At 38.2% G+C, this 12,812-nt stretch overlaps 1 protein-coding gene across 1 annotated transcript; it reads left to right on the top strand.

Annotated features, from left to right (window-relative positions):
• Positions 1 to 3,883: 3,883 nt before the first annotated feature.
• LOC145089967 (uncharacterized) lies at positions 3,884 to 4,444 on the top strand. The gene has a single exon (XM_079028339.1). The coding sequence runs from the start codon at positions 3,884 to 3,886 to the stop codon at positions 4,442 to 4,444; it is 561 nt and encodes a 186-aa protein (XP_078884465.1).
• Positions 4,445 to 12,812: the final 8,368 nt, after the last annotated feature.

Below are 12,812 nucleotides of genomic sequence, written 5' to 3'. Positions count from 1 at the left end.
GCATTTGTTCGCAGAGTTAACAAGTACACCTATTGACCCATGCACTTAAATTTTCAAACAAAAAGTGTAAAAGTGCATGCTTAGTCACCACTTTGGTGAGACCATCGTCACCATCCAAAGCAACGTATTCCACAGATACACATCCCTATTTACTAATTAAGTTGGCCACTTGGCCACATATAGGTATCGACAATAACACTTTTTGGCATTTTATTTCATCAATTACGGATTTCTTTTTCAACTTAATTTCGAAATCGACAGCTTCCTAGATTGACATGGATTCGTACAATGTGTTTTAAATGATGGGATGCATATTTGGTGATAGTAGCATTAATGCAAAAGCAAGAAAGCTTTCAATGTAAAAGTGGTGGCATGGTCTATCACATGGAAGTTGGAACAAGCTAACCAATAACACTTGCCGGAACGAAATCTAATACGTAGATATTATCTTATGTTGTTTCACATTATTGTATTTATGGCTGTTAATATAAGATATCCTAACTAGATTATATTATCACTTATATATAGATTAATAAAAGCACAAAATTACTATATCCTACAATCTTACATGGTATCAGCCACACAAGCCTAGCCAAATCTACCTTCTTTATTACATCGATTTTCCTAGCCTATCTAGTCTTTTTTCTTTCTTTTCGTCGTCGATCTAGATGACGGCATAATCGCCACCCTTATTTCTTTCTTATGTCGATCTCTCTCTCATAAAAGTTATTTTTTTTTTCTCGTGCCACATTTTCTCATGGCTACAAAGAATAAATACTATTCAACTATTATAGTATCCAACATAAATAATTTAATTGCATTCATAAAATTCCTCGTGATCCGAACTCTTCAAGATCCATTGTTGTGCCTACCATTTTATCGATCACATTCTCCTTCCTACTCCTCCCACCACTCCTGGCGCATATGCCACCACCGCATGTAAAGAAACTTGATTTCGTCTCCAATGCCATAATTCTTCGGTGTATGACTCCATCTCCAACGACTTGCTACACACGATTCTCAATCATGATTTCACTACAGAAGAAGCTTGAGAATGTTTATAATATATCTTTCAAGACAACAAAAAACTCTGGATACATCTACCTTGAGAACCAATTCTTAGACACTTGATTGCATGGCAGGCTTAACAGCCACCTTTGAACAACGCCAAGGCTAGTCTCCATGATCCACTTACTCTCTTTTGGTTTGGGGCCCGCAATAGTCATATTTTCCCCATGTCCTTACCCTACCTCATTATGAGCTCGACCTATTGCCAAAAATATAACAAACCAAAACTTTACCACCCATAACCTGAACCTCTTACCCAGATGATTTGAAATATGATCCTTAACAATGTAACATCCCAAAAATACAGACCAAAAATTTCATTTTTAAGTAGGTCAATTCATAAAAACTTCGATATAAAAGTTTCATAATAATGCTTCATGTCTGAAAACCAGCCACATCATAATAATATGTCAGAGTACATCCTAGAAAATCCATAATGCGGAAAAACAAGAGTATGTGTGTATGATATGCCGCTACCGCGCCAGCTCCTTCCCCCTAGCTGAAGAGGTACCTGAAACCGAAACTGTAAACTGTAAGCATGAAGCTTAGTGAGTTTCTCCCATAATACCACATACCATACAATCATATAATGAATAGCTAGGAGATACGGGCCTCGCCCACACTCATGGAGATACGGGCCTCGCCCACACTCCGCTAGCTGGGAGATACGGGCCTTGTCCACACTCCGCTATCCGAGAGATACAGGCCTCGCCCACACTCCGCTATCCGAGAGATACGGGCCTCGCCTACACTCAGCTATCTGAGAAATACGGGCCTCGCCCACACTCAGCTACTAAACCATAACATACAAGTATCACACAAACAACGAGTATAAACAATTCTACCACACTAGCATATATCATCATCAAACTCAACTATGAGATACGGGCTCTGCCCACACTCCGATACTATCATATCGTTTATACGGGCCGACCTTGGTGCCTTAGACCCGTTCCTACTGGAAGGAAACTCACCTCGAAAAGTAGCTAGTGAAAGTCTGCTTGCTAGACGTCTGACTGCTGCACCGGTAATCCTTCGACTATAATTCCATAAACATAGATTAGTCACTCATAAATACCTTAGGTCAAATGACTGACCTACCCCTAGTCCAAGGTCAACTCCTTGGTCAAAGTCAACTTCCAGTTGACTGGACTCGCCGAGTCATGGCACAGACTCGTCGAGTCCCTCTCCTACTAACCCAGTACTAACTCATCAAGTCCCTTTTCCCACTCACTGAGTCACCCTTAACTCACTTCTTGGGACGATTAGACTGACCCGCGGTCCGACTCGTCGAGTCCCACGAGCAGATCTCTTACTCGCTTCCAAATCCTCACCAGAGCATCCATCTTGAGGATTTGGGTTTCTGGGACTATTGCTACACATTAAATTGCTAACTCCGCGTGCAGCTACGAAGGGTTGGACCTTCTACACTTAAACCCTTCTTAACTCAATAACAGTTCATATGACTCGCCGAGTTTGAAGAACAACTCGTCGAGTTCCAGGCAATCTTCATAGGACTCGCCGAGTTGTTCATCCAACTCGTCGAGTCTAAGACCATCTTCATAGAGCTCACCGATTCCACTTTGGAACTCGCCGAGTCTCTTCAACTCTCCTCCCATACATACCAAATTTGAGACATGCAACGGTTCCAAACCATAGATCTAAGCTCCTAGGGCATGCTTATCACGTAAAGTTGCAAACTTTACGTGCATGCATGGCCCTATGAGCTCCAAAAGGTAATTCCAAGCTCTTTATGAGGTCATACACTCAATAGGGACCTCAATCACTTCAACCATAGAGACTTTACACTTCTAAGGTGTCCATAAGGTCCAGATCTGAAGTCCTTTCAGAACATAGAGCATAAACACATGGAGTTTGAGGTTTTAGGGCTTGAAAACCACCAATTAGGGACAAAAGGGGATCTAATGAACTAGTGATCAAGGTAGGAACTTTTCTACCTGAATGGAAGCCTCTTATAGTGTAGATTTCGGATCTACTTCCCCTCCTTGCACTCTTCAACCTCCTCCTTCTTCTTCTAAGCTCCAAACTCCCTTCATAAAGCCAAAAAATCACTCACAAGAACAATATGTGGGCTAGGGTTTCGCTCTACATCTCTCTGGAAGTGTTAGGGACAAGGGAGGCCGAGTTAGAGTGTTTAAATAGGGTGCAAACCCTCGAATTAGGGTTTTTGCCCAAACAGGGTCTACTCGCCGAGTCCGGGACCCGACTCGCCGAGTTCACCGTTTAAGTCACGTGTCTCTTCGCGCTTCTACTCGGCGAGTTGGACCTTCAACTCGCCGACTCCAAGGCCATAATGCAAGGCATACAACAAGAGGATACGTACCAAGAACCAGGTGCTACAAACAAGCTTACAATACTATTCAAAACTCAACATCAACTTACTATTCTACTAATCTTGTACAAGAAATGCCACTTTACAACTTAGAAAAAAATTAGTACATGGATACAGGTGCCTCATCCTACATGATGGACTCGTAAGGTTAACTCTCTTCTTATTTCAATATAGGCAATTTACATAAAAACATAATTTTCAGAAACAATTATTAATGTATAGTATGTTATGTATCTTGTATTTAGCCCATTAGATTTGCCTTTTGTATGTACGTATAAGCCCATTACTTTATGTATACAGTATTCAATTGATTAATGAAGTTATTTAAGGGAAATCGTTCTTCAATATGGTATCAAAGACTCTTTAACCTTGGTACCCATACACCAGCCGACCCTACCTTCTCATTCTCGATCCTGTCAATCTTCTCCTTCTTCTCTATTTTGTTCTTCTTATCTATCAGACATGGATGATAAAAATAAACCCTTCACCTGCATCATTATCAAGTCCTATGTTTCTCTTATTCTTGATCTAAACGAATTAAATTACGATGCATGGCGGGAACTCTTTCTCACTCATTGTCGCGCCTATGGTGTCCATGGTTTTCTTGACAGCACAAACAAACCCAAAGACGCATCAGACACCAATCGGGACAACCTTGACAATCTTGTCATGTCCTGGCTCTATGGTACAATGACACAATTATTACTCACCATGATCCTCAAACCCAAATCAATAGCCAACTCTATCTGGGAAGCCATTGAAGCCCTTTTCAGAGACAATAAACACTCTAGAGCAATTGAACTGGACAATGAGTTGCATACTCTAGTCCAAGGCGATCGCTCTATAACCGAATACTTCCAGAAAATCAAAGTTATTTCCGATCTCCTAGCCAACATTGATGCACCAGTCCCTGAAAAGACACTAGTTTCATACCTGCTTAATGGTTTAAACCCGAAGTTTGAAAGTGTTTCCATGCTCATCCGTCACAAAGATCCCCCACTTTCATTCCTTGAAGCATGTTGAACTCTTGTTTCTGAAGAGTTCCATGTCAACAGGAACCACACCCCAACACACTTACCTCGTTATGATCATGGCTCCTCTCCTACAATTCTCATCGTCAACAACAACAAGCCCGACACCAGGCGGTCTCAGCACAACAAATCTTCCTCCAATCGGCACAACAGTGACTCCTCCATATTACTATCATTGGGCGGCGTATGGCTGGCCTTCCTCTCCATCGTAGGTTGTTCCATGCCCTTATTTGGCTCCTCAACCACAACAACACCATCGACAACTACCCGCAAACGACATTCTTGGACGACACCCATCAGCCCAACCAGGTTCCTCTACTTCCCAGGGAGCGTTTCACACTACTACTACTGATCAGTCCTCACTCCTTCCTCCTTAGAAATGGTTTCCTCCTATGACATCTGATCAACCAACCAATCTCCCTGCTGCATACAACACAATAACACTCACATAACCGGAAGATGTAAACTAGTATATGGATACGAGGGCGACATCTCATCTCGCGTCTAATGCAGGTATTCTATCTTCACTTAGTAATAAGCGTACACACAATTCGGTTTTTGTTGGCAATGGTTTCATTATTCCCGTTACCTAAATAGGACATAAAGTTATCCACTCAACCAATCGCCCGTTACATTTGAACAATGTCCTTGTAACACCCGATATTATCAAAAACCTTAATTCTGTGCGCAAATTTACTACTGATAATCTTGCTGCCATTGAATTTGATCCATATGTTTTTTTCTGTGAAGGATTTCCCGACCAAGCAGACCCTTCTTAGATGCGACAGTACCGACGACCTCTACCCAGTCACCTCTTCAGCAGTCGCCTTACTCACTAATCAAGCATCTCTATGGCATCAACGCTTGGGACATCCCGGTCCCCGTGTTCTTCAATTTTTAATTTCTAGTCATTTCATTTCATGTAATAAAAACAATGTTTCGTTTTCTTGTAATGCTTGTCGCCTTGGCAAGCACTCTCGTTTACCTTTTGTTTCATGTAATAATCATGCCACTGAGTTGTTTGGAATTGTGCATTCTAATTTATGAAATTCACCCATTGTTAGCACTAGTGGCATAAAAATATTACATCCTTTTTCTTGACAATTTTTCTCATTTCTTATGGGTATACCCGCTTCGTAAGAAATCTGATGTCTATAGCAAATTTCTCTACTTTCGGGCCTATGTTAAGACTCAATTCAAATGAGACATCCAATCTTTTCAGTGTGACCATGGTGGTGAATTTGATAATCACCAATTTCACTCGCTCTTTGACCAGAATGGCATACAATTCCGTTTCTCATGTCCCCGCACATCTCAACAGAATGGTTGGTCAGAATGCATGATTCGGTCAATTAATAATGTCATGCGTACCCTTCTCTTTCATGCACATATACCAATAACATATTGGGTTGAGGCCCTACACATGACATGCCACCTTCTAAATATCACCCCTTCCACAACCATTAACAATGAGATCGCATTCACCAAACTTTTTCAAAAAAATCCATCCTGCTCTCATCTTCGTGTCTTCGGATGCCTCTGCTACCCTTTAATACCCACTTCTCACAAACTTCAACCTCGCTCCATACCATGTGTATTTCTTGGATATCCATTACAACATCATGGGTTCCGGTGTCTAGACCTTCACACTCGAAAAATAATTATCTCCAGACATGTGACTTTCGATGAAACCTCATTCCCTTTCCAATCTATGACCACCGAAAACCCACCTTCTTACTCGTTCCTTGACAACCACCCCTCATCATCACAAAATTCCAATTTTTGCATATAGACACAAAAAATTTCCACCACCATATCCTCCTTTTTATTTTAAAATATTATTCGTTCTCCACAGCCAGTTAAAATTTTATTTACGTCTGATGCTTTGTTATTGATAATAACATCTTTATTGATTTTGACCAATTTGGTTTTACTGTGAAGGCCTTCCTATTGAGGACATCACTATGAGATGCAAATGTTTAGTCAATCTTTACCCCTTCATTGCTTCCTAACTACGCCAACCTTCACAATCATTCCACCTTTGTTGTTGTTTCTAAAGACCTATGGCACCACGACCTAGTCCGTCTGTGTGCTTCCATTTTTTGTTCTCTTAGTAATAAAATTTTCATTCATTGTAATCGTACAATAAGTATATTTTTATGTTAATCATGTGTTTTTGGTAAGCATATTCAACTATCTTTTTATGATTCTATGCCATCTACTTTATTTCTATTTGACACTATACATAATGATTTGTGAACATCTACCATTTTTCCGGAGGACATCGCTATTAAGTGGTCATTCTTAATGATTTTTAGATTTCTTTGGAATTTTCCACAAGAAAAAAAATATCTCAAGTCTTTGCTACCTTTCTTTCCTTCCCTAAACTCATAAACACTCATTTTTTTCAAAAACATTAAATCCTTTGAATACGACAATGGTACAGAATACAACAATTCATCTTTTCATCTTTTTCAAATAATGACATGGCATTTTGCTTCTTTTTCCCTCAAAACTCTTTGTAAATAAAAAATCCGAACAAAGAAAATTATGCCTAAATAACATCATTCATACCTTCTTGTCACATGCAAACCTCCCATCCAACTTTTAGCACCACGCCCTCCAAATGGCAACCTACCTACTAAACATTCTTCTTAGCCAAATTCCAAACTACATATCCCCTACCCTAACACTTTACAATTATATCCCCTCTTACCAATAATTATGTGTTTAGTGTGCATTTGTTACTTCCTTATTCTCTCCTTTATAATCTATAATGTCCAACCCTGTTCAACACCATGCATATTCCTTGGTTTCCACACACATTGTGGTTTCAGGTGCTACAATTTAAACACCCATAAAGTCTTGTATTTCCTATTATGTCTTATTCAATGAGACATTTTCCCCATTCAAAAAGTCTGCACCCTACTAAATACACCTTATGCTTGCCCAACACCACCCTCGCCACCCTTACCAAGCATACTCTAACAACCCACCGTATATTGTTTCTAGCCGAGCCCACACCAAAACAAGCCCAACCTAGTGTTTTTGTGCCATCACACAATGCTATTAGGTCGGTTCATGTTTAACCTTCAACACCTAACCCTTCTCAATATCGTCCACCTCCTTCTAGCCTACTGCATGGCCCATCGAGCACCACAAGTCTAGTCCAAAACAACCCCCACCACCTTCTATCCCATATCTTAGCCAAACAAATATCAAATTAATTTCAGTAACATCTCAAGTTCTTAATCACTGGCTCTATCCATGCTCTAGCCCAACTCCTCCAGTTTCGACTACAAGAGACATATATATATATATATATATATATATATATATATATATATATATATATATATATATATATATAATGTTATTTCACATTATTGTATTTATCCTTGTTAATGTATGTATCCTAACTAGATTCTTTCCTTATAAATAAGCTTATCATTTATATAAATACACCTTATACGATATTCATGAAAGGCATGTGATTATAATCTTATTATTGTTCAAAAACTTTATAGTGTTATCATATGGAACTAAGACGATTTGAAATAGTTGTTGAAAAAGCTATTCGATAGCTAGTGTAACGCCTATTCCAAATATCATTTAATTTTCTAACTTTTTAGGGTTTTGTGCTAGGACTCGACGAGTTGGGTAGCCCGACTCGACGAGTAGAGATCGATTTTGGACGTGGGACATAGGGTCTACTCAACGAGTTGGAAGGCCCCAACTTGACGAGTAGACGTTGTAAAGAGAAACCCTAATTTTCAGGGATTTGTACCTGTTAGGTGCATTTTGTGCACCTTTTTGCACACCTTTTAGTCACATTTCATGCATCTATTTAGTATAATTGTTCTTTCCTTTTTCTTACATTTCATCATATTCATGTTAGTCTCTAGAACAACCTTATTTTCACACTTTCATGTCTTTTTCAGGTAAACCGGAGCTTGGAATGCGCTTTGGGAGATACCGGGAAGCATTGGTAAAGATTTCGGGACGATCGGGCGAAGAACAAAAAAATCGAAAAAATCAAGTTTGGAATTGGAGTCAGAGAGGTACACGGGCCGTGTTGGATTTACACTGCAAAATCAACACGGGCCGTGTTGACCAAAAATGAAAGCTGTTGACTAAGCTGAACACGGGCCGTGCCCTTTTTGCCCTATGTTGAACACGGGCCGTGTTCGACCCAAGAAAACTAACTTTTGGCAGTTTTTCTATTTTTCATATTATGGGAAATTGGGTCATTTTGGAGGACACACAACATAGCAGAGCACATTTTGAGATGGGATTTCGAAGGTTTTTGCAAGGATTTGATCATTTATCATTTGGAAACATTATTTCTCTTATTTGTAAGTTGTAATTGCACATTATTTCCATCTTTTATTCTTGTGATCTTGTTCTAGCCATGTGTGGCTAGAACCCTATTTTCTCCAATTTCATGTTTTGACTTCTTGGTAGTGACTTCAATCATATAACATGATGTTTGTTCTTAATTTCTATCTAATGAATTTGATTTTGCTTCAATCGAATGTTTGATTCTAATTGTGATTCTTATTGGCCATTTGAATTAGGGTTAGGTCATTCAAGTTATCTCTTTTACAAAATCCGTAATTTTTTTGTGAAATTGAACAAGTAACAAGCATTAAATTGATCTCTATTGAATGAATTTAGTGTAAATCTTATTCATACACTTCTACACTCCCGAGCTTATGAGGAGTATTGGGTGTTGTTGGGAACATTCACATAAAGCTTCATGCAATCTTATAATCTAATTCTAAGAGCTTGTTTAGATTAGGTTAATAAGATTAGGGTTAATCAAAGAGCTTGTTTTGGTAATTAATGTGGTGAATGGGAAGTGTTAGAGCTTATTAGCACTTTCAAGTACCAACTTAGATAGAATTGAACGAATATTGTGTCATCTTTGAGTCACATTGCTAAGTTGTCATACATGAAGTTGGAGTCCTTACAAAATCTGAATTTAATTCACTCATTTAGCTGATTGCTTGTGTTTTTAATTTGTTTGTTTAGTCATTGCACTCTAAAACCCCCCTTTTTACTGTTGGTGACCATAGTACCTTGTGCAAAGAGGTATACACTAATTATCCCGTGTCTCTGTGGATCGACCCTGCTTGCCTTGTACTACCTTTTAGTGCAATATAGTGGGATTCTTTTGGAGTATATCGTACCCCGTTATTTGTTGGTTCTGACACGCCTAACAGTACCTTATTTAAAGAACTTATGGCTCATTTGTAGCCTCTTTCATCGTTCTTACAGCTAGAGAAAACCCTAGTTCGATCCTTATACCTTCTTGAGTGTGAGAGAGAGCTTTTGAGAGTGATTTTGGTGTGGTTGTGAAGGATTTTAAAGCTTAAAGAAGGAGTAAAGAGAGGAGCAGTAGATTCGACATCTACTATATGTTGGTGACCATCTTGAGGTATAACGTCGCTATCTTGACCTTTAGTTGCTTAGATCTCATTTCATGGAAGTAAATGGTCACCTTTGATGCATAACGGTGTCGTTTTTGGATTGGATATTGTTATGAGGATAGGGTTTAAAATCTGGACATCCCTAGACCTCTATGGACATAAAGTTGCTCACTTTATCTAACCTTAGCCTTTCTCCATGCCCTAAACTTTGTATAAACCTTAGTTTTGAGTGTTTTAGCCTCTTAAGGCCTTGCATGCACGTAAAGTTGGCAACTTTACGTGGAAAATACACCCTAAGGGCTTGGATCTGTAGTTTGGAGTCTTGAATCCCACTGGAAAGGACTGAACACGAAAATGAGTGAAAGGACTCGACGAGTTGTTTAGCCAACTCGATGAGTCGAGCAAGGTTCACCCGTTTTCGGGATCCTGAGTGATCTCGGTGAGCTGATTAGGGGTTTCGGAGTAGAGATTTCGGCTTAGAGTTTCCGGCCCTTGGACACTAAAGAACTCAACAAGTTACTCGGGTAACTCGACGAGTTGACTCGGGATTTCAGTTTTATGGACCATGAAGGAACTCGACGAGTTGCTAGATACACTCGAGTAGTTGGGTCAACATGGACCGTTGACCATGACTTTGACCAGGGTTAACCAAGTTTGACTGTGAGGGAATTTATGGTATTTCGGGATTTGATAAGTTAATCACATATTGGTTATAGGCAGTTGAGTTGGAGTTGCGTGTTGGGACTTATCTGATCTTAGCAGTTCAACATTCTTGAGAGGTGAGTCTCTTCACCATACCAATGGGTCGAAGGCACCAAGACCGACCCATTTTATGATATGTGGTACACTAGCTGAAGTTGTATTATGTGGCATGATAGTTGGTTATGTGCTAGGAAGTATGCTAGTTGTATATGTGGTATGCTTGTATGGAAGACCATGGGAGAGCCCATGACACCTGGATGTAAGACCATGTGGAGAGGCCATGACTTTCCCATTAAAGATCATGGGAGAGCCCATGACACCCGGATGTAAGACCATGTGGAGAGCCCATGGCTTTCCTATTAAAGACCATGGGAGAGCCCATGACACTTAGGTGTAAGACCATGTGGGGAGCCCATGACATTCTGGAGTAAGACCCTGGGGACGAGCCCACGACATCCATATATGTTGTATGCATGGATTATATAGCTTTTATAGCTAATATGATTATGTGATTATGTGGATTGTGTGGGGTATGCTCTGGGAAACTCTGATGTTTGGAATAATATTGTTGATGTTATGAATTTGAAAACAAATGTACTTAAGATTTTATGGCGTACTGGAAATGTTTTTGACTATTTAAAAATGAAAATTTTCTTTTGAAAAATTGGGTCGTTACAGCTAGTAAAATATTGTTTGGTAAAAATTAATTGGAAAATGTAAAATGATATATAAGGGCATGTGGAAAAATATATTTATTATAATTGATAAAGGGTATTTTTGAAAGAACTTAAAAGAAGCTCTATAATCTAGTTGAAAAACCACCCCATGTAGCTTTTAAAAATACGAACTTATGAACAACCTTTTTGCTTTCCAAATATGACAAACTAAAAATTCCAAAAACAAAATATGCCAACCATTGTTTAAGCATTCTAAAAAGTTTGGCACCTACGATTTGTATAATTTGTTTAAAGCAAAATAGGCTATTGGTGCATTACAACTAAATGTTATACTATATAACAACGGTTAGTTTATAGTTATATTTTAGAATTTTCTATAAATAGTTTATTTGTTAATAAAAGTTTAACATATTACACAAAGCCATACATTTTTAATCAACAAAGAATGTAAATGATAGATACCGAAAACGATACACATCATATTAATCTAAACATCATATGCTAATTGCTTTAGGTAGAAAAACTATATCCCAATTAAGGATAACAATTTTGTTCGGCGAGAAAGCTTCGAGAGAATCCCAACTCTAGTTGATCTTCAAAAAAGAGGTCATGGAGTTAATTCAACTACTTTTTTCGTTGTGTATCACTGTTTAATTTTGAAGAAGTCGAACACCTCCTAGTCCCCTAACATCTTCTACTTTTGTATCGGAGGTTTCATTCGGAGGTTTTGTTACAGGTTAGTAAGTTGCACGGTCTTTGTGATATAAAATTCCGGTTAATCCCTTTAAATCTCAAAGTTAATAAATAACTTGGCTGTAAAGTCCTCTTTGAGTTGCAAAGTTCTTGATGTTGTCCTCTTCTCCTCTTTTGACTCATATCTAAGGCTCGGGAAACCAAATGAAAAAAATACAAAAAAAAAAATCATAAAGTTCACAATTAATATTAAAGAACATAAATATTGCAACAACATTACCAAAACAACTAATTTAAAAAAAATAATATATTTTTCCTAGTATTTTTTTAGATAAGATAATTTTTCTCTCTTTAAATATATATCATATACTTTAGGAATTTTGGGCCTCTTAGAAACATGAGCCTAAACGACCGACCGTATTGCCTACCATTGGGACCGGGGCTGCAAAGGCTAGTAACCCCAGATGTGAGCCTAATAGTTCACTGCAAAATTTTATAAAAATGATTCAATGTTCAAACATTGCGCCTTAAATATTTCTAATGCGTTGTTATTTACCCCCACATAATAAATACATATTAAATTGTGAGACGGGTTTGCCGTCTATAGGGTAATGCGAAAGGCGTTTAATAATCATAGACTTTTCCTTCACTGGTTGTAGAATAATTAGAGTTGCTAGATTTGTTTGAGCTAAATCTCAAAACCGTGTGTGTATATATATATATATATATATATATATATATATATATATATATATATATATATATATATATATATATATATATATATATATATATATATATATATATATATATATATATATATATATTAGGCGAATGCCCGCGCGTTGTAATGTAT

The sequence above is a fragment of the Lactuca serriola genome, chromosome 2 (genome assembly GCF_051521515.1).
Source record: "Lactuca serriola cultivar US96UC23 chromosome 2, Lser_US96UC23_V15, whole genome shotgun sequence".
NCBI lineage: Eukaryota > Viridiplantae > Streptophyta > Magnoliopsida > Asterales > Asteraceae > Lactuca > Lactuca serriola.
Note: the sequence above shows the minus strand (reverse complement) of the source record. Positions and strands in the feature narration are given on the sequence as shown.